General features: G+C 56.2%; 2 protein-coding genes across 2 annotated transcripts; one reads left to right on the forward strand and one right to left on the reverse strand.

Annotated features, from left to right (window-relative positions):
• Positions 1 to 1,713: 1,713 nt before the first annotated feature.
• PSMA5 (proteasome 20S subunit alpha 5) lies at positions 1,714 to 14,147 on the reverse strand. The gene is made up of 9 exons (XM_069875807.1): positions 13,996 to 14,147; positions 12,982 to 13,048; positions 9,665 to 9,791; positions 8,603 to 8,670; positions 7,555 to 7,662; positions 7,402 to 7,460; positions 6,422 to 6,524; positions 5,155 to 5,241; positions 1,714 to 1,993 (listed from the first exon to the last, which is right to left on the reverse strand). Exons 1-9 carry the CDS (start codon positions 14,022 to 14,024, stop codon positions 1,916 to 1,918), a joined length of 726 nt encoding a protein of 241 aa, XP_069731908.1. The 5' UTR covers positions 14,025 to 14,147; the 3' UTR covers positions 1,714 to 1,915.
• A 1,438-nt stretch (positions 14,148 to 15,585) lies between these two features.
• Positions 15,586 to 20,767, forward strand: SYPL2 (synaptophysin like 2). Its single transcript, XM_069875806.1, has 6 exons — positions 15,586 to 15,738; positions 16,497 to 16,568; positions 18,011 to 18,135; positions 18,615 to 18,816; positions 18,908 to 19,099; positions 20,436 to 20,767. The coding sequence occupies exons 1-6, from the start codon at positions 15,688 to 15,690 to the stop codon at positions 20,562 to 20,564; spliced, it is 771 nt and encodes a 256-aa protein (XP_069731907.1). The 5' UTR covers positions 15,586 to 15,687; the 3' UTR covers positions 20,565 to 20,767.
• Positions 20,768 to 21,121: the final 354 nt, after the last annotated feature.

The following is a 21,121-nucleotide window of genomic DNA, read 5'->3' on the forward strand; positions in this document are numbered from 1 at the left end:
TAGGGATGAGGAGTGGCAGAGACCATGCAGGCAGAGCAAAACTCGGGCTTGTTTCCCTGTATTAAGGCTACAAGGAAGGGCTCCCTAAAGGGTAAAGTCAGTCAGCACCTCTGCTATGAGGACAGGCTGAGAGTTGGGGTTGTTCAGCCTGGAGAAAAGAAGGCCCTGGGGAGACCTTAAAGCAGCTTCCAGTGCTGAAAGGGGCTCCAGGAAAGCCGGGAGGGGCTTTTTAGAAGGCCATGGAGTGATAGGACGAGGGAGAATGGCTTTAAATTGGGAGGAAGATTTAGATGAGACATTGGGAAGAAATTCTTCACAATGAGGGTAGGGAGGCCCTGGCCCAGGCTGCCCAGAGCAGTGGTGGCTGCCCCATCCCTGGAGGTGTTCAAGGCCAGGTTGGATGGGGCTTGGAGAAACCTGATCCAGTGGGAGGTGTCCCTGCCCATGGCCGGGGTGGGACTGGATGGGCTTTGAGTTCCCTTCCAACCCAAACCATTCTGTGATTCTATGACGTGTTGTGTTTGCTCTTACACCTGTGGAAGAATCCAGCCCCTGCCAAGGTCTCTGGCACTGCCAGATGATCCAATTTATTTCCTCTAGGCTATTATGCAAAAAGGGGAAACTCACAGCAGGAACTCTTGAGAGGAGAGCACTGAGGTTATCCAAGGACGGATTGTCCAGCCACAACAACCTTGTTTCCCTTCCTGCATCTGTCTGGGATAGCAAGAAAGGAAAAAATTAATAGGATTGGCACTTTCCTTTCCGCAGAAGGTGGAGGCTGGCAGGTGTGAGATAAGCCGCAGCAAATGTTTGGCTTTGCCAAGGGGCGAAACATCTGCTGGCACACAATTCCCAGCGCTGAACTGAGAGGAAAGTTCCTCATTCCAGCGCAGCATGAACACTGGCAATGACCCCGCTTACCAGGGAAACCGGGGCGCAGCACAGGCCTGACCAACATGGGTTTGGTCAGGGTGAGATTGCAATTCCTCAAAACAGGACAGAGCGGAGCTGCCACCGCCACCTGCCAACACTCACAGGGTGGCACCAAAGTGGCTCCCCAGCCCCTGCACTGCGCTCACCAAGCAGGCCCGATTTTGTAGGAAAATACTTTGCTAATCTCAGCTTATTCTGTTACCAGACTGATCTGCCGTTCTCCGACACTATTTTGAGGACAAGGACAGAGATGGTGGCTGGAGAACAAGGCAAAAAAGCCACAGGCCCTGTGGAGCGGAACAGACATTTGTTGGTCAGAACGAGACTGTGCTCAGAATTAAGCAGGCTTAATTAATCTGAAAAATTAATCTAATTCCATTAGAAAGAAACACAACCCCAAGCCTAGTTATGGATTTCTTCCCTGGGAAGGAATCAGAGCCTCAGGCAAGCCACTATGGACAAAAAACAATAGAGAAGGCCTGGGGGAATGCACTGAAGAGGTACTTGCAGATCTAAGAATGGAATGTTTTTCAAGACTCATGAAATTCTAGAGATCTCCCGCTGTGATATCACCAAGCTCTCCACGAGAGGGAGACTTGCTACTGCCACAGCTAATGGGAGTGTGGCACCAGACAGATGGCACAGTGCCAGATGGCGCAGGCAGCACCACAAGCCTGGCAGGCGCCGCTTCACCCACAATGATTTCAGCAGCAGATGTTACCCCGGTTTTACCTCTAAATGACCCCCCCCATCCAGTCCTCCACGATGAGGAACCCAGGATAGAGTAACAAAATGATTTATTCTCATTTCGTCGTACTGTAGAGATCAGTTTATGTACAGAAACTGTAAAAAAACCTCCAGAGCCTTCTAAGAAGAGCAATTACAGATGCTGCTGGAAAATAAAACCACGGGTACTGGAAAGAACCGAGGGTCACTTTGCTTTGATCAGGGAAATGAGCCTTTGAGGGAGTTTCTCTCTATTTCAAATATCCTTGATGACCTCTTCAAGCTCCTCTTTTGTGTACATGTGGAACTTCATCCCGGGCTCCACCGTGGCAAGCTGAAAGAGAAGGAGCAAGGGGTTAAGCGTGAGGTGACAGCATGGGGCAGGGGACAGAGCAGCACAGCGGATGGAGCAGCTGTTCTTTCTCAGCTGCCTGATCTGCCAGCCCAGCAAGATCATTCCACCCTGTAACATGCTCTTTGATTCCCTAAAATAGCTGCCTGCAGCAGAAATAGCTTTTAATTGACTCAGGCTCCTCATAGTAGCAGCAGCAGGGGAACGTCTGCTGGGAAGAGACAGGCTCTGCTCCTGCCTGCTAGGAGAAAGGCCCCGTTAATACAAGCCCTTCCTCAAATGCTCCTGGAGAGGGGCGGCTCTGGCTGCCGTCAGGGGTGCCTCTCCTCCCAGAACCAGCCATGGGTAAATCCCAGCCCATTACGTGCCCTGTGAGAACACACACTTGAAGAAAACTCTTGAAGAATTAGCTCTGGGAAACCCTGGCAGAGGCAAACCTGCCTTCTGATCACCAAACACAGACAATGAGTGAGCCACAGGGCATCTCGTGGTTGCCAGGCACTCTGTGAGAGAGGTCAAAGTGATCTCTTCCACAGCAAAGCCGAGGGGACAGCGCTGGGCACAGCAGAGGGAGGCAGCGTCCAGGGCAGAGAGCTGAGACGGTGCTCAGGGTGGGCACCAGAACAAGGGATACTTGATGAACCACAAGATTGGAGGAGGAATGTAACGGAGACTGGCATTCCCACCTCACTGAGGGCACGGGAGCCCGAGACACAGAGCTGCCACCAGCAGGCAAGTCAGAAAGCTGCAGGAGCCGCAGGCTCCCCCACCCCAGCAGGCATCTTCACTCTTCAGGGATCAGCGTTTGGTTGCAGTAAACTGAAGGAAAGCTGCAGAGGGTCCTGGCAAATCCAAGAGCCCTTCCTTGGTTTCTCTTCTTGCAAGGTGACCCATAGAATCGTGGAATGGTTTGGGCTGGAAGGGAACTCAAAGCCCATCCAGTCCCACCCCCGCCATGGGCAGGGACACCTCCCACTGGATCAGGGATCTCAAAGCTCCATCCAACCTGACCTTGAACACCTCCAGGGATGGGGCAACCTGGGCAGGGGCTTCCCCACCCTCACAGGAAAACATTTTTTCCTAAGATCTCATCTCAACCTCCCCTCTTTCAGCTGAAAACTCCATATCCTGCCCCTACGCTCCCTGAGATCAAGAGCTCCTCCCCCAGCTTTCCTGAAGCCCATTTCAGTACTGGAAGAACCCATAGAGCAGCACAAGGTGTCAGAACACACTTCTGGGACAGAGGGAGTGGTTTTCCAGGAGAAACATCCCCAAGACTAACCCTGAGAGCCCCTGACAACCCACGTGTTCGCTGACACCCTCAGACAAGTCAGACACTGACAGATGCCACTTTAGGCCCTGGGAATCACCTGTGTGGGTGCTGGCCTAAAGAAACTTGGCCACACATATATATGCACCCTGAAACCCTGAGCAGGTACTCAAGAGACACCACAGCCTGTGCCTCACCTTCTCCCTACAAAGCAAAGCTTTGCTCCATCATTCCCTTACAGGCTTCAGGAGAAGTGATTAATGTAAAAGCATAACAGGCTCCTGACTTTCGCTGCCTACAGATTTCACTCCTCCATGATCACACTTTAATCTTTGTCTTCGCTGCTAGGTGGAAAACTCCACATAAAAAGAGGGAAGGGGCTAAAGTAAATAAATCGGGGCACCACACTTCTGTAATAAAAGGCTAGAAAGCAGAGCAGCTACTTCAGGTAGCAGATTTTCAGCCATAAGGGTGACTTGAGTCAATAGAGACCTTTTAATCCTCAGCACATTCTTCTCATACTCAACCCTGACATGATTCCTCAATGCGTTCAAGGCTTTGCCAGGCACAGTTAAGCCCTGTTAAACAGGGACATGACATGAGGATACTGTACACACTCCTCTGCCTCAGCTTCTTCACACTGTACTGTGTATCTTCCAGAAGAGTCCTGAAGCTGATGGTGAAAGAACTGATCGGTGTGGGATGGGAGTGCAGCTGGGAAGCAGATTTCAGCCGTCCAGCGTTGCTTCTGGACAGTCTCTCTGTTTTCAGCGTGCTGTTGGCCCTTTTCCCCCAGAGGAAGCAGGTTAATCGCTTCAGGGAAGGTTTCCAGCAGTGGTATTTTATATAAAAAATAGGGTGCAAACTTTTGGGCCATTTGAGAAACAGGTTCAGGGGAAAAAATGTGAGAAAAGCAGGAGAAGAGCAGCTTGGGAGCTGCAATAACATGATTGGAAAAGGTCTAGTGTCTCATAACCCGCCAGAAATAGAAGCAAACTCTACACGCCAGCCCTGCTCATCATATATCCATTATCACTAGTGATCTGGAGGGGTTTTTACCTTTGCTACCTAAAAAGGAGAATTACAACTCTAATGAGCAGGGTTTGAGGGGACAGGAACCTCCACGTCTGTGGGGATCCCTGAGAGCACCAGTGCTGGGACCAACCTGAGCTCTGGAGCCTGTGGGCAAAAGCCAGAGGTTAGAGGAGCACATTCACTCCTGGAGGCTTCACCTCCTGGTCCTCCTGTCCAACAGATTTTTGGAACCACCCCAAGACTGAATATAGCAAGTCCAGAAGCTGTATAATTTTCATTCCATCTAATATTACAAGTACCCAGGAAAAAAAGAATGGCTAAATCCAGGGGAAGAAAAAATGATCTGGCTGGCAGGACAGGTTCCCACTGGCTGACTCGGTCTGGGTAAGGTCAGCAGGGGCTCCACACGCACCCATCTCCAGCCCACGTTCAGGGAGCCCCATGAGAATCACTTCTGCCAGCACTTGTGGATTACCCAGGCAAACAGGCCAGGCTGCACTCCTCTAGAAGCCTAAAGCAAGCTCCAACCTTTCTGATGTGCCACACAAGAGGCAGCTTGAAGTAGCAAGAACATCCCAAGCCAACGGCTGGGCTGGTTGGCGAAGCCCTGAGCTGCTCCACCAGCTCATTCCTTGCTCTAGCAGCACAGGCAGACCTTCTGCAGGAAGCAAGCAGGCACTGCTCTCACCTGAGTGTTTAAGATGCAAGGCACTGCTGAGACGCTTGCTACGCAGCCAGCAGGATTTGCACCGAGGAAGCAAAGGTTGCAGAGCGCAGGCTCTGCTCCACGCCAAGCACCGCAGGCCACAACCATGAGCAGCTAACAAGTTGCAGTTACCTCAATGTTGGTTGCATTCAGCTTCTCCTCCATCACTTGTTTCAGGATGACGAGGGAAGATTTGATTGCTTCTTTCAGCGTCATTGACTGTAAAACAAACCACTCATTAATTGCATTACTGACGGTCAAGCAAGTACTTGTGCATTGCCCCTTGGGCTGCAAAAGCACGCTGCTCTCCCTCCCGCTCCCCTCAAATCCTTTAAGCTGTCACTGGCAGAAAATTCAAAAGCTTATCAGGTTATCTGCAGTATCAACAAGAGATCAAAGTGCGCTGTTCAGGCAGGGTAGTGACAATTGCAGGGATGGCAACTTTCTGCTTCCATATAACTTTTTACGAAGCTTAAGAACTGTTAATCTGGACATATAAACCTATCAGGACCGGGGCACAAGGAACTGCTTCCCTTCACCAGTCACTGTCTGTCAAGCAGTTCACCACAACGAGCTCCAGTGGGAGCTCCGAAAAGCTGGACTCCCTCTTGGCAGGAGCTTTAATCACATAAATCCTTGCATGAGGAGGATCCAGAGCCAGAGGGCTGCACAATGTCTGAAGAGTGACAGTAGTGGTATTTGCAGGAACTCTGCACTTGGAAGGTGGTGAAGAAGCCCTGGGGCTCAGAACTCAGGCAATTCTGCTAGTGAGCAAATCAGACTGGTTAGTCTTAGAGCACTCAGCACCATCAGTTGTGCTTGTCCTCACAGTGTTTGGGTTCTTACCACACAGAATGGGCAGCTGCCTCCTCCTGGAGGAAAGGAAGTTTCTATTTAAGATCAACTGGGATCAGTATTTGCAGCATAAAAGCCACCAACTTCACTGGCTGAACGGATTGGGTGAAATGAAGCCACTTGCTTCAGTACTTTATGCTCAGGCTGCGTCCATCCTGAGCCCTGATGCCAGACGGCAGTGTTTCTATAGCAGTTCTATTATTTATAGAGGACTTCCTGACATGGGCTTAATTATCACCTGCCAGAGGCAGAGACTGGCATCCCAGACACGTCTCGAGTTCCATGGAATCACCGTGGTGGCAGCAGCCTAATGGGGAGCTGCTGGTTGTAGTACTCCTCATCACAGAGATCTTCATCCAGCAACTCAGCACTGACACCCAGTTATGGGATCAACTGCCAGGGACCGAGTCCCACCCTGACAACCTCACACACCTCCTCTACAGCGCAAGATTCTTAGAAATCACTCATAAGGGATGAGCAGATCCTTGTAGGTTGTGAGGTACCTCTAAACTCGTGAAATGCCAGCTCCAATCCAGCCTTTTACCTTATGGTAGACCTCCTGCAGAGAGCTCTGTGCACCCTCCGAGGCAGAGCCAATAGCTCTGGCATCGCACTGAACAAACGTCCCTGATGGGTCCATGTGAAACCTGCAGCAACACAGGGAAGAGAGTGAACAGTCACTGCACCCCATCCCACACTGCGGCAGCCCGGGGGCTTTCCCACCAGCCCCAGATCCTGCATGGCTCAGAGCTGGGGAAGAATAAGGGCTCCTCTGCAGCGACAGAGCAGAGCAGGCAGCAGCCCCTAGCAGTGCCCAGCCTCTCTCCTCACACCCAGCGGCCACAGGTCTCTCCTCCTGGCGTGCAGAGGAGGAGACCAAGGTTCAAGGAACGCCAGAGTCGCCAGCAGACCCATTGGGCTGGTAAGCTAGGAGAGCTACACGCTCCCAACACTGCCCTCTGTATTCGGAGAATTGTTTTCCTTTTTATTTCCCCCTTATCTTATTTGTTTAATAAACCCAGCAAGTTTTGAGTGCTGCTCCTGGGAGGAGGGCCGTGGGGAGACCCTATTGGGTTGGCTCTGCAGAGCCGTTCCCACCTCCAGCATTCCCACCTCCAGCTGAGGCCAAGTGTTTGAAGCACAGGAGTTCAGGTTACAAGCACTCCACCACCTCCCTGAGGAATGTTACAGCAGGCTCCACGTATTAAGTTACTGGTGGCTCTGCTAGTCTTTTAGGGAAAGGTAAGAATAAACTTGGGACGAGGAGAGCTTTAACGCCTCCCTCCTGTCCAGGAACCCACACGGGGGCAAGGCATCCTCATCAATCCCAAAGAAGCAGCCAGTGCTCACACACTGCTGCAACCCATGCTTTCAATGGAAGGGTTTAAAAGCTTTAACAAACACATCAGGTACGCAACGGGATAAACCTCAGTGCTTCAGTGAAATCCCAGAATCCATTCATTAAAAGTTCCTGGGAGATTTTATCTCTTTCCAGAACTGTGCTGGACTAAGATTCGAACTTACAGCTGGGGTCCCTTCTCATCAACTCCTCCAAAAAGCAGTGCCACGCCAAATGGACGAGACTGCAAGAGAAAGGAGCAGAGGGGTTAGGGCAAGACTGAGGGTGAAGTCAGAGGGAAGCCCCCTGCACCACCCTGAGTCCCCCCAGCTCTGCACCATTGCCCCTGGGTCTGCATCCTCCTCCCCAAACTGAAGCGCCAGGTTGGACACAGCCTGTGTCACGCTCTCCACCGTCATGGTTTCGTTGTAGGTGAACCAGTGATTCTGCAGGAAAAAAAAAAAACAATAAAAGCTCAAATTATCACCTTGTTCCCAAACTTCAACAATCCTGGGCCATTCACACCATGGGCTGGAGCGATGCCCTGCACAGCCACAAAGATGATGGCACCAGGGCACAGCCCACTCAGCCACAAGAGGGAAGTGCCAGGAAGAGAGCAGAAGTGCAGAACAAGAGCTGGGAAACTTGTGCAGGGATCCCCCAGAAACCTTGGGATTCCTAGGCCTTTGGGATGCCAACAGGAAAATGCAAAGCCAGAGCACTTTATTTCAGTATCTGTTTCCAAAGCAATGGGGTTATCTGGTTCTCCAGAAGCATGAGGAGTGCCAGCAAGTAGCCACACTCCATAAAACAGTCTTTACCACATCAGAGATATTTGCACCTGGGGCTTCCAAGGACCGGAGGCACTGAGGAAATTTAAGGGGTCAAAAATATAAGCAGTATAACCAGTCTTTTATCAAGACAAAGTCAGTCACAGGGCCCTAGATGTTCACTGGAGCAGAGCTGCTGGTACTGCGATCACTGGAGAACCTAACACAGCATTCCCACAAAAAAAAAAAAAACAGGGAAGCCTCCACCTCTTTGTTCTGCAAAAGCCTCACAGGGGAATTAGGCATTAGGGAATTGGGGTCATCAGGCAATGGAACGGTCTGCCCAGGGAGGTGGTTGATTCGCCTTCCCTGGAGGTGTTTAAGGTGTGGGTGGATGAGGTACTGAGGGGCATGGTTTAGAGATTGGTGGGAATGGTTGGACTCGATGATCCGGTGGGTCTCTTCCAACCTGGTGATTCTATGATTCTATGAAGCTGTGCTCCCCACCAGCCTCCCACCATTCTGGCTCCTTTGCTGTAACCATCTTCCCATGCCAGAGACCTCCCAGATGTCCCTGAGCCTTGTGCTGTTATTTGAAGAGAAACACAAGTCTTACCTGAGTCTCCACTCTTGCTTTATCAATTAAAGTCTTTGCATCAGCTATTAAGCCACTCATGGCACACCCTGGAATGGGAGAGGGAAAACACAAGCCATTTCACCCATTAGTCACAAGGCCACCTTCCTCTAGAGTTCCCAAAGCCCATGGAGACATAAAAAAGGCTGCAGGGCAGAGTGGTTCCCTGGATGGGAGCACACAGCAGTGCAGCACCGCACCTTGCTGGGGTGGGGGAAGGAGGATGGGATCGAAACAGATTTGCTCAAGAGCAAGGACAGACGCCCAGCTGAAGGGCAGGTACACAACCCAATTCTCCGTCATGCCTCTCCCCACCCCAAACCCAAACTGGTTAAAGGTGCCACATTTGAGGCCTTCCAAGAGAAGCAATCTCCTTGGAAGGGGATCTCATCCCTCCCCTCCACAGGGAGGGCTGGCTACCCCACAACTGAAGGGGATGCAGCAGGAGCCCCCAGCACAGATCCTGCTCGAGAAGGAAAGGGGTGGTATTGCAAGCACATAGGAGGAGGAAGTAAGATTCTTCAGGAGCTCCTTCCATGCCCTATGTCATCAGCAACAGGGGTATTTTGGAGGTCTCCTGCTTTTCGAGGCGACATATTTGGTAAGGAGCCTGCCGTGGGCCCCCTCACGGCACAGGAAGCTGCTGGAGCAGGGGGACAGGCCAACATTAGTGCTGCGGGAGAAACCTGCCTCCAGTCAAGCCTTTTGCAGTAATTCCCTGTCCTCTCAGATCTAAATTTGGGGTGAGCTTTCATGAGGAAGGTCATGAAGGCAGGAGGAGTGCTTCAGCTGCCTCTTCCTGCTCCTGTAACTATGTCCTGCTGGCCCGGAGCCTGGAAAACTAGTGACCAGGACCCAGCATTCACTGGGAGAGAAGAGCATTCACGCTCAGCTCAGCCGAGCTGCTTGCAAGGAAGGTTGGCCCTGAAATCCTGCTTCTCACACTCCCAGGGGACAGTTGTCTTATATATATACATCTCCAGTGCTTGAGGGACGCTTCCAAGCGCTCTCCCAGAGAGGCAAACAAACTGCTCTTCTCCTTACCTATGTGGGAATCAATTTCTACAATCTTCTCGATGCTGCTGGGTTCCATGAGTGGGGAGGTGATCCTCTTCTCCACAGCCAGGCAGACACCTTCCGAGGTCTGGATCCCGATAGCTGTGGAACCAAGCTGCAAACCACCACACCGTTACCACCACTGTGCGCAACACGGGGTGCAGCACAGCTGCTGGCACAAATAAACAGCAGACTCCTGATTTTGGCTTGGGTTATTTGTGGGTGTTTTGGTTTGGAGGCATCTCTGGCACAGAAACCTCACTGCGTGCAAGACCCTCTGGCTTTGCACACCAAGTTTAAAGTGTTACAACTTGAACTAGGGACACGGAAAAGTTAAACCCATGCTACTTCCCATCTGAAGAGTTCGTCAGAACCCAGTGGGGCTGCACAAACCATTAATCATTTCCCCAAGCACCCATTTTTACTAAAAGACCTTGTGAATCTTCCTTTGCAAGACAGAAATTGGCTTTTAAAGCAAGCAAGATTTCACATAATTGCCTTAATTCTGACTGCATCAGTACTCCTGACTTGGGCATTTTTCTTTCCATTAGCCCTTTTTCTCCTAGGTGTCCTCAGATCTACTGGATTTATGATGGGAACAAGAGCATTTTGCGCAGCAGCGGTTAACCACCCGCAGCGAGTTCTGCCCTGCTCCTGCAGGACACCACAGCGTCAAAGGGTGTGCAGACCTCAAGCACTTGCTCCCTGCACTCCCAGCTTTTCCACACAGGGGGATTTACCACAAAAACCTGCGGTGTGGAGATGCTAACTCTGATTTTAGCAGCAAGCTTCCCCAGGTAGCTACACCGATGACCACAAGCCTGTCAGAGGGGAAGCTCCGTCACAGGCACATGTGGTTCCTTCCAGACACAGTCCAACCCTCCTGTCATTTAAGCACGAAGCTGGTCACAGCCACACAAACCCCAAGGGAAGGAGGGACTCTCAATGGCATTTTGGATGTATTTTTGTTAATGAAGTTACACCTTCATTAAAGACTCCTCCTCCATCTCTAACACAGGGGGATCACACAGAGCATGCTGCAAGAGCCACCAAGCTGCACAAATTCTGTCAACAAGCTTATGGGCTGATCCAGAAAGGAGAAGCTAGGAAGCTTCTGTGTGATTACTACTGACCAGGGAAGGGATCATCCCTCCATGCTCAGCACTGAGGAGGCCACGTGTCAAATCCAGGGTTCAGTTTTGGGCCCCTCACTCCAAGAAAGACATTGAGGGGCTGGAGCGAAGGGAATGGAGCTGGGGAAGGGAAGCAGCCGATGGAGCTGGGGCTGTTTAGTCTGGAAAAAGAAGGCTGAGGGGAGACCTCATTGCTCTCTGCAGCTCCTGAAAGGAGGCTGGAGCTAGTTGTGTACTTGTTTCTTCTCCCAAGAGACAAGGGATGGGAATGAGAGGAAATGGCCTCAAGTTGCACCAAGGGGAGGTTTAGACTGGATATTGGAAAAACTTCCTTCACTGAAGGAGTGATGGAAGCATCGGAACCAGCTGCCTAGGGCAGTAGTGGAGTCCCCATCCCTGGAGGGTTTTAAAAGCTGTGCAGATGTGGTGCTTAAGGACAGGATTCAGTGGTGGAGTTGGCAGTGTCGGATTTACAGTTGGACTCAATGATGTTAAAGGTTTTTCCCAATCTCAGCAATTCTGTGTATTTGTCAACCTGGTGACCGACATCCTTCTGAGAGCTTTTACTTCCCAATACCTTAACGAACACCACTACCTTCTGCCTCCTCACTTAGGCAGTGTTTCAGTGAGCTAACGCCCCACAGGGCAGGTACAGCCCGCACCCTCCTCCTCCCCAGCCCAGCTCAGGCACACCCAGAGCTGCTTCCCCGCACCACTGGACTGTTTTCCACAAGTTTAAACCCATTCCCAATCAACACCCACAGTGTCCACAACAATAACCTACCAACTGAGAACACCCAGTGCCCCAGAGAGGCCACTGGGCTCTGCAGAGGTGGGGCCATTTGCTCATAAGAACCTTTACCTTTAAGAATCCAACAGAACGAATGTTCCACTTGAAAATGAAATTTGACCTGGTGAGGGAAAAGCGTCCGCTTTGGGACTTTTTAAGGGTTTGGTTTAAGGGTGGACTGGTGGTGGGAGACAGGGAGGGGAACATTCCCCTGTGTTTGAGGGAAGTTGGCGCCTTTTGATTCTTCTTAATAGAATCATAGAATGCCAGGCTGGAAAGAACCTCAAGGATCATCTGGTCCTTCCTTTTTAGGTGACATACAGCTTAAATGAGACAGCTAAGCACCCTGTCAAACTGAGCCTTGTAAGTGTCCAGTGCAGACAAATCCACTGCTTCCCTGAGGAGATCATTTCAATGTTTAACTGTTCTCATGGTGAGACGTTTTCTTCTGGAACCCAATCAAACTCTCCCCAGGAGCAACTTATACCCATTACCCCTTGTCTTCTCCATGTGACTCCTTGTAAAAAGGAATCTCCATCCAGTACCTGAATGGGGCTACAAGAAAGCTAGGGAGGAACTTTTTATCAAAGGCATGGAATGATAAGACTAGGGGTGATGGCTATAAATTGGAGAAGGGCAGATTTAGACTATACATAAGGAGGAATTTCTTCACGATGATAGTAGTTAGGTCCTGGCCCAGGTCACCCATGGAGGTTGTGGCTGCCCCACTCCAGAGGTGTCCAAGGCCAGGCTGGATGGGCCTTGGGCAGCCTGATCCAGTGGGGGGTGTCCCTGCCCATGGCAGGGGTGGGACTGGATGGGCTTTGAGGTCCCTTCCAACTCATACTATTCTATGAGCCTCTTGGCAGACATTCTTTATGTACCAGTAAACGGTAATGAGGTCTCCCCTAAGCCTTCTCTGCTGAACAAGCCCAGCTCTCTCAGCCTTACTTTGTACAGAAGGTTCCCCAGTTCTCTGATCATCTTAGAGGACCTTCTCTGGATCCTTTCCAGCCTGTCTGCATCTTTGTTGTGTAGCGGGCACCAAAACTGAATGCAGTACTCCAGGTGCGGCCTGACAACACTGACTAGAGCTCTTACAGAGCCGAGCTGCAGGAGGTTTGGCTGGATGGAAGGAATCACACACTGCTGCACAACTCTCCTGCTCCAAACTGTGGATGAAAGGCTGGCAAAGAGCTCCCACAGCTTTCTCCTATGGGGAAAGGCTCGACATCACGTACCTCCCCAGGAGCCAGCCAAACCCTGCCTCACTGCAGAGCCCAAACAACAGAACCTGCCTGCTTTATTTCTGAGCCAAGCCACGCTTCGGGTGAAAGAGCCCTTAATGTCACCGCTTGGTGAGCAGATGGAGCTGACGGTACCTTTATGGCCTCGATGGCATACTCCACTTGGAACAGCCTCCCCTCCGGAGAAAAAGTGTTCACACCCCTGCAAGAACAACATCAGAGACGGTGTAAAAGGCAGGAAGCTTAAGGAAGACAAGAAACGTGGAGTGATGGTAGGAAGGGTGATGCCAGCTGGGACAGGTAATGTCAGAAGGGTACAGGTAACGTACAAGTTCACTGGAGCCCATCAGCCTCCTGGCAGATGCTCTCAGGGGCTGGATTCAGGATGTTTATGGAAAAAGAGAACAAATGGAATGCCGGCAGGCCCCATTACAGCTCAAGAGCAGGTTTTTTTTCCAGGGCAGACTTCCCAGTGTGGATGCTGGAAGCACGTTGCCTTCGGACTCCACTCAGCACACCTTCTCTCAGCATCAGGAGACAGTAGGATTTTGTTTCACCAGCACAGACCCGTTTGGATTCCCCACTGCATCTCACTCTCGTACCTCCCCGGCCCGACTCCCACTGCATAAAGCAGGGGCTGACCCTGCCCTCCCTGTGCTGGTGGCCGAGAGAAGTGCTGTGCCAGGGCCTCCATCCACACACGAAACCTCCGAAGGGTTTGTTCAAAGCCCCCTTATTTTGGAGCCATTTAGCAAGACAATTACAGCCTTACAAGCCCGCAGGCAGCCACCCTCCGCACCGGGGCCGCACAACCAGTTCGTATACGATGCATCCCCCCTTTTTACCTACCAGGACCGGACACTTTACAAATCCTAAAGGAAATAAAACCGGTTCGGAGGCTGCCGCATCGCCCCAGTGCCCGGCGGGGCGGGAACCTGCACACGGAGGAGCTGAAACCCGCACACGGAGGAACAGAGGCGCTCGCGCAGGGTCCAGCGGGGCTCTCGGCGCGGCCCCGCGGCGGCCGGGCCTCCAGGGCTGGAGGGAGAGGTGGCGGGGCGCAGGCCCAGGTGGCGGAGCCCGGGCCCGTGACTCAGCCGCAGGCCGCAGGGAGGGGCGGCGGGAGAGGGGAGGCGGGCCAGTACTCACCGGTCGTACTCGGAGCGCGTGAGGAACATGGCGAGAGCGGGGGGCGCCGGGGGTGGGGGGAGCAGCGCGGGGTTGGGGGGTGAGACGGAACGGTCCCCGGAGGTGGAAAAGCCGCTCTACCCTCGCCGGCTGCTTCAGCCGCCGCTTCCGGCGAGAGCCCCGCCCCTTCCGGCCGCCTCTACAGCCCATTGGGCCGCCCCGCCCGCGCTCCAGCCAATGGGACATAAGGGAGGGGGCGTGGCCAGGGGGGTTGGGGGCGTGATCAGAACAAGGAGGCGTGGCCAGAGCGAAACAGGACGGTCCGACCGCTAGGGGGCGTGGTTAGAGAAGAGGCGTTCGTGGGGCTTTAGGGGCGTGGCCTGAACTAGGGGGCGTGGCCAACGCTGAATTGAGGGGAAATTACCTGGATGAAGGTAATTTCATCGAGTGCTCCCTTAGCAAGTTTGCGGATGACACTAAGCTGGGTGGAAGCTGGATCTGCTGGAGGGTAGGGAGGCTCTGAAGGGATCTGAACAGGCTGGATCCATGGGCTGAGACCAACAGCATGAGGTTTAACAAGGCCAAATGGCGGGTCCTGCACTTGGGGCACAACAACCCTGAGCAGCTCCAGACTAGGAGAAGTCTGGCTGGCAACTGCCTGGAGGAGAAGGACCTGGGGGTGTTGGTGACAGCGACTGACCATGAGCCAGCAGGGGCCCAGGTGGCCAAGAAGGCCAATGGCATCTTGGCTTGGATCAGACACGGCGTGGCCAGCAGGGCCAGGGAGGTTCTTCTCCCTCTGGACTCGGCACTGGGGAGACCGCTCCTCGAATCCTGTGTTCAGTTGTGGGCCCCTCACCACAAGAAGGATGTTGAGGCTCTGGAGCGAGTCCAGAGAAGAGCAACGAAGCTGGGGAAGGGGCTGGAAAACAAGAGGAACGGCTGAGAGAGCTGGGGGTGTTTAGCCTGGAGAAGAGGAGGCTGAGGGGAGACCTCATTGCTCTCTCCAACTCCCTGAAAGGAGGTTGTGGAGAGGAGGGAGCTGGGCTCTTCTCCCAAGTGACAGGGGACAGGACGAGAGGGAATGGCCTCAAGCTCCACCAGGGGAGGTTCAGGCTGGATATTAGGAAAAAAATTTTCATGGAAAGGGTCATTGGGCAGTGGCAGAGGCTGCCCAGGGAGGGGGTTGAGTCCCCTTCCCTGGAGGGGTTTAAGGGACAGGTGAATGAGGTGCTGAGGGACATGGTTTAGTGATTGATGGGAATGGTTGGACTCGATGATCCGGTGGGTCTTTTCCAACCTGGTGATTCTATGATTCTGATTCTGGGGGGCGTGGCCAGAGCCCAGGTGAGCTCCCAGGGCTCTGAGGGGCGGGGCCAGGCGGGGTGTGGCCGGGGGGCGGGGCGAGCTGGCAGCGGGGAGCATGGAGGCGGCTCCCCCGCCCCGAGCCGCCGCTCCCCCCGTGCCGCTCCAGCGCTGAGGGGCACAGGGAGACCCGCTGCGGGGTTGGACGCCCCCGAGGGGGCCGGGTCCGCGGTGGGCGGAGGGCCCGGGGGCGGCGCGGAGCCGGGGGAAGGGGGGGGCTGTCCCGGGGGGGGGGGTCCGGGGGCGGGGCTGCCCGTCCCGGGGGCCGCGGGGTGTCCGGGGGCGGCTCTGACAGCGGAGCGATCCCAGCGGGCGGCGGAGGCAGCACCGACCGCCCCCGGCCCGGCCATGTCCGAGACCGGTGCCCCCGCGACCGCTGACAAAGCCACCCGGCTCCAGGTAGGGCTCCGGTGTCACCCCCCTCCCACCGCCTCCCCGGTGCCCGGGGCAGCTCCCGGTGCGGACCCCTGGACGACTCCGGCGTAGCTCCGGTCCCTGTGTGCAATTCCCAGTGTGACCCCCGGTGTCCCGGTGCAGCTCCCGGTCCCTCCGTGCAATTCCCAGTGCAGCCTCCCGGTTTGCGGGTGCAGCCTTCCCACGTTCTGGTGCAGAAATCTGGTTCCCCGTCGCAGCCGCCTGGGGCAGCTCCCCGGTTCCTCAGCGCAGTCCCCTCGGTCCTCCGGTGCAGCTCTTCCACTCCTCCGGGACAACCCTCCCGGTCCCCCGGTGCAGTCTTCCTGTCCCCCTTGGCCACCCACACCCGGAGCAGCCCCCCGGAGCAGCCCCCAGGTCTCCCGGTTGCAGCCCCCAGGTCTCCCGGTTGCAGCCCTGGGTCTCCCGGTTGCAGCCCCCAGGTCACCCGGTTGCAGCCCCAAGTCTCCCGGTGGCAGCCCCAAGTCTCCCGGTGGCAGCCCCAAGTCTCCCGGTGGCAGCCCCAGGTCTCCCGGTTGCAGCCCCCAGGTCTCCCGGTTGCAGCCCCCAGGTCTCCCGGTTGCAGCCCACGGGTCCCTCGGAGCAGTCCCCGGTAGCTCCTGGGTCCCCCTGTGCAGCCCCCCTGCCCCTGGTTGCAATCTGCAGCCCCCGTCCCCCGCAGCAGCTCCCGGTTCCCGGTGCCCCCGGTGCCCTCGGTTCTAGGCGCCCCTTCTCTCTCCCCGCAGGACCGTGTCCTGGGTGGGGTGCGCTGGGGCCGCCTCCTGGAGCCCCTGGGCTTCATCAAGGTGCTGGAATGGGTGAGTCCCCCCAGTCCCTCCCCCCCTGGACCTGATCCTGACACCCAGACCCCCGGCAGACACAGCCCCTTCCCCAGCACCCATGGGTGCTGCTGCCCCGGGGCTCCTGCCTGCTATTACCCTCCCGTCTCCCCCCCGATTTGGGGTCCCTCATTGCTTCCCCAAAGCCCCTCAGGACAAAGGGACCCCGGAGCTCACCCCTCTGCCCCTCCAGAGCTTCCCGCACCCCAGCACCTCTGGGCGCGGGGTCCCCATCTCGGGGGGCTCTGGGGACGAGGGTTTGCGGGGCTGCTCGGATGCCCGCGTTCAGGCCCCCCCGGTGACCTTGAGCAGGTGGCTCTGGCCAGCCACGCCGGAGGGGATGGTGATATTGGGGTCCCAGGTCCCCGTCATTCCCACGGGCTCGGGGGACACCATGTGGGTGGGTGGGTGGGGAGGGAGCTGGGGGTCAGCAGGCTCCAGAGGGGGGAACCCCGGGGATGGGGGCAGCCGAGCACCCGCAGCCCTGCCCCGGCCATGCCATGAATGGCTCTGGGATTGTATTTCAGGGCAGCATTTCTGTGGCACGGCCCCCGCCATGGCCAGGGTGCTCCCAGCTGGCCCCACAACCCAGTGCCAGCGCTGGGGAAACTGAGGCACGGGAGGGCCCAGCCGTGGGGCACGAAGTTGAATCCACTTAGACATCTCCTGCCCGGAGGAGCTGGGTTGAGGAGGCATTTCCCCCAATCCCTCAGCTCTTTGCTTTGGATAATCCCCCCAGGGAGGTGCTGGACACCCCCTGCCAGGGGGATTGTTGTGCTGGATCAGGTCCTGAGCGCACAGACAAACTGAAAGCAGGAGGAAAATCCCTGGGAAAGCCGCCAGCGCTCCTGCTTCATCCCTGGGTGCTGCTCACGGGTCTGCCCGTCCCCACAGCGTCAGGCCAGGCCACTCAGCTGGGATGAGTTGCTAGAAAACGGTTTAGGAACAGAGTTTTCCCAACACCCTCCTCTGGAGATGGGAGCAGCTGGATGGGAAATGGCAGTGGCAGCTACTGAGGGAGGGGGATGGATGCAGTCCCGCCGTGCGGATGCTCCCAGCGAGCTGGAAACCTGCTTCTGTGCTTAAAATTAACTGGGGGCTGGGGAAGGGGTGGCCTTGCTGCAGTCCCCTATCATACCCACGCTTCGCCCCTCACTGCTGCCCCGTTTCTTCCCTGGGCACGGGTCCGGGTGCCCGCGGCAGCCCCAGCGCTGGCGCAGGTGGCCGACAGCTGCGGGGTGGCAGCTCGCTGCGGCCGCCGTGACTCAGCGCTGTGGGGTGCAGCTTGCCGGGTGCATCCCACCCCAGGGCAGGGGCGTCCCCAGGGGCTCCAATTTGGGGGTGGGGGGTGTCCCCAGGGTCTCAAACCTGGGTGTGAGGGGGACCCCAGGTTCTCAAACCTGACACCCAGTCTCACGCAGCTCTTCGCCATCTTCGCCTTCGGGGCCTGCGGCTCCTTCAGCAGCGAGACCGGGGCAGTAGTGGTGTGCAACGAGGAAAACAAAGAGATGAGTGCCATATTCATCCAGTTTGGGTACCCTTTCAGGTGAGGGGGCACTGAGCATGCTTCCCCCCCATCCCCAACTCCAGGAGCCCACCAGGAACCACCCCTCGCGTGGCCCCTCAGTGAGCTGGGGGGATGTGGGGTGCCAGGTTGGGGTTAACCCCTGTCCCTGTTGCTGGGACCCTTGTGGGACCGCGGCCACCATCCCTGTGGGCAGCGAGGGGCCGTGTCCAGCTGGGAATCTCTGCACCCCCAGCACCGCGGGGCATTCCCCTTCTCCAGTTCATAGCACTGTCTGGGGAATCCTGGTTAATCAGGGAAGGAAGGAGCTGGGCCAGCCATGAGCCACAGTTTTAACCCTTTCCCTTGGCCACCAGTGGGTCCAGGTTCCAACCAAGCAGCGGGTCCATGCTCTCCATCCCCAAGGAACCATCCCAGCCTGGTTCTTTCAGGCTGGCAGAGACATCCCCACCATCCCTTCTGTTCTTAGACCACCCAACATCCCCTTCTCACTATCCCAGATTATACCAGATCCCCTTCGAGATGCCGGGCTGTGAAGGGACGTCGGAACCCCAGACCCTGCACCTCGTCGGCGATTTCTCCGCTCCTGCTGAATTCTTTGTGACCTTGGGGGTCTTCTGCTTCCTCTACGCCATGGCAGCTCTGGTGCTTTACCTGCGCTTTCATTCCCTCTACGGCGAAAATAAGAAACTCCCCATCACGGTAAGGGGGCTGCAGCCTCAGGTGGGGACGGGACGCATCCCGCCTCGCTCTGTGCTGGCACTGGAGCTGAGGTGCCTCCTCACCCTGGCAGGATTTCTGCGTCACCGTCTGCTTCACCTTCTTCTGGCTGGTGGCGGCGGCGGCGTGGGGCAAGGGGCTGAGCGACGTGAAGGCGGCCACGCGGCCCGCCAGCCTCATCGCTGCCATGGCCGTGTGCCAGGGCGAGGGGGTGGTCTGCAACACCGGCACCACGCCAGCCATGGGGCTGGCCAACATCTCTGTGGTGAGCACTGGGCACCGGCACACGGCGATGCTCAGGGGCACGTGTGGTGCAGGCACACGGGTCACACGCGGTTGCATATACACGTGTGCTGTGCAGGTGCATGGGTCACGTGTGGTCGTGCACGCATGGGCATGTGCGGTACAGGCACACGGGGCACACGCGGTCACATATACACACATGCGTGGGCACATATAGAATTCTCTCGTGGGAGAGATTGGTGGTGCCTTGGCAGAGCCAAGCAGCTCCTAGCCCTTGCTGGGGCACACGCGTTTGCATACCTGCACGCACACATGTGCACACACATGTAGATCATAGAATCACAGAATCACCAGGTTGGAAAGGATCCACCGGATCATCGAGTCCAACTATTCCCATCAATCACTAAACCATGTCCCTCAGCACCTCATCCACCCGTGCTTTAAACTCCTCCAGGGAAGGTGACTCAACCCCTTCCCTGGGCAGCCTCTGCCAGGGACCAATGACCCTTTCCATGAAATATTTTTTCCTGATATCAAGCCTGAACCTCCCCTGGTGGAGCTTGTGGCCATTCCCTCTCGTCCTGTCCCCTGTCACTTGGGAGAAGAGCCCAGCTCCCTCCTCTCCACAACCTCCTTTCAGGGAGTTGGAGAGAGCAATGAGGTCTCCCCTCAGCCTCCTCTTCTCCAGGCTAAACACCCCCAGCTCTCTCAGCCGCTCCTCGCAAGACCTGCTCTCCAGCCCCCCATGGGATGCATGGGGCACACAGGGCACATGGGGTGCACAGGGTGCGCAGATACGGGGTGCAGAGGGTGCACGGGATGTATGGGTTGCATGAGGCACCCCGTGCACAAGGTCCATGGGGTTCAGGGATTGCATGGGGTGCACAGATACGGGGTGCAGGAGGTGCACAGGGTGCATTGAGTTCACGCATTGGGTGTGTGGGGTGCATTGGGTGCCATGGGGTGCAGAGGGTGCATGAAGCACATGGGGTGCATGAAGCACATGGGATGCATGGGGCACACAGGGCACATGGGGTGCACAGATATGGGGTGCAGAGGGATGTATGGGTTGCATGAGGCACCCTGTGCACAAGGTCCATGGGGTGCAGGGATTGCATGGGGTGCACAGATACGGGGTGCTGGAGGTGCATGGAGCACATTGAGTTCACGCATTGTGTGTGTGGGGCGCATTGGGTGCCATGGGGTGCATGAAGCACATGGGATGCACGGGATGCGTTTTGTGCCATGGGTTGCATGGGACTCACAAAGTCCATGGGGTGCATGGGGCTCACGGGGTGCCGGGGCTGGGCTCACCCATAGGTGCCCCCACCGGGGGGTCTTTCCTCTCTCCCCCCCAGCTCTTTGGTTTCCTCAACTTCGTGCTGTGGGCCGGGAACTGCTGGTTCGTTCTGAAGGAGACACCGTGGCAGGCGCAGGCTGCGCCCCGCGACAGCGCGGCCGAGCAGGGTGCCATCGACAAGCAGTAGCGCCCGGGGGTCCCCCCTGTCCCCCGGCACCTCGCGCCGGCCGCCAGCCCGGGGACTGGGGGGTATGGATGCTATGGGGGGGGACAGGCATAACCCCGGGTGGGGGGCTGCCGCCGGGCTGTACAGAGGGGTCTGCGGAACCCCGGGGGTCCCGGTGGGTAGGGGGGGGGTCTTTGTGCAACCCCAGGGGTCTGTATGGGGGCGTATAAAGTCCTGGGTACCAGCTCTATACAGGGGTACCTATAGCCCCGGTGTCTGGTCTCTATAAGGGTATTTACAGCCCCTGGGTATGCTGTTCTCTATAGGGATTGTTATATAGGGGGTATATACAGCCCTCGGGGGGCCTGTGGATCCCGGTGTCCCCGGGGCGGGTCCCGGTGCTGCCGGTGGTCCCGGTGGGTTCAGGTGCTCCTGCGGTCCCGATGTCCCAGTGGATGCCGGGGTCCCCGGGGTGGGGCTGTGGGGACCTGTGGGTCCCAGCGGCCTGGGGTGGTGGGTGCTGTGGGTCCCGGTGCCCCAGAGCAGTGGGGGTCAGTGGTCCCGATGTCCCTGGTCCC

The sequence above is a fragment of the Phaenicophaeus curvirostris genome, chromosome 24 (genome assembly GCF_032191515.1).
Source record: "Phaenicophaeus curvirostris isolate KB17595 chromosome 24, BPBGC_Pcur_1.0, whole genome shotgun sequence".
NCBI classification, from domain to species: domain Eukaryota; kingdom Metazoa; phylum Chordata; class Aves; order Cuculiformes; family Cuculidae; genus Phaenicophaeus; species Phaenicophaeus curvirostris.

Bases quoted from the DNA above. Each gene is read 5' to 3' on its own strand.
- PSMA5 (XM_069875807.1), bottom strand. From the start codon at position 14,024: ATGTTCCTCACGCGCTCCGAGTACGACCG. The intron at 9,792-12,981 runs GTACCGTCAGCT...GGTGGTTTGCAG, and splicing joins ATGCCATCGAGGCCATAAAG to CTTGGTTCCACAGCTATCGG. The intron at 5,242-6,421 runs GTAAAAGGCTGG...TTTGTTTTACAG, and splicing joins TGCAGGAGGTCTACCATAAG to TCAATGACGCTGAAAGAAGC.
- SYPL2 (XM_069875806.1), top strand. From the start codon at position 15,688: ATGTCCGAGACCGGTGCCCCCGCGACCGCTGACAAAGCCACCCGGCTC. The intron at 15,739-16,496 runs GTAGGGCTCCGG...CTCTCCCCGCAG, and splicing joins ACAAAGCCACCCGGCTCCAG to GACCGTGTCCTGGGTGGGGT. The intron at 18,136-18,614 runs GTGAGGGGGCAC...TCACTATCCCAG, and splicing joins CAGTTTGGGTACCCTTTCAG to ATTATACCAGATCCCCTTCG.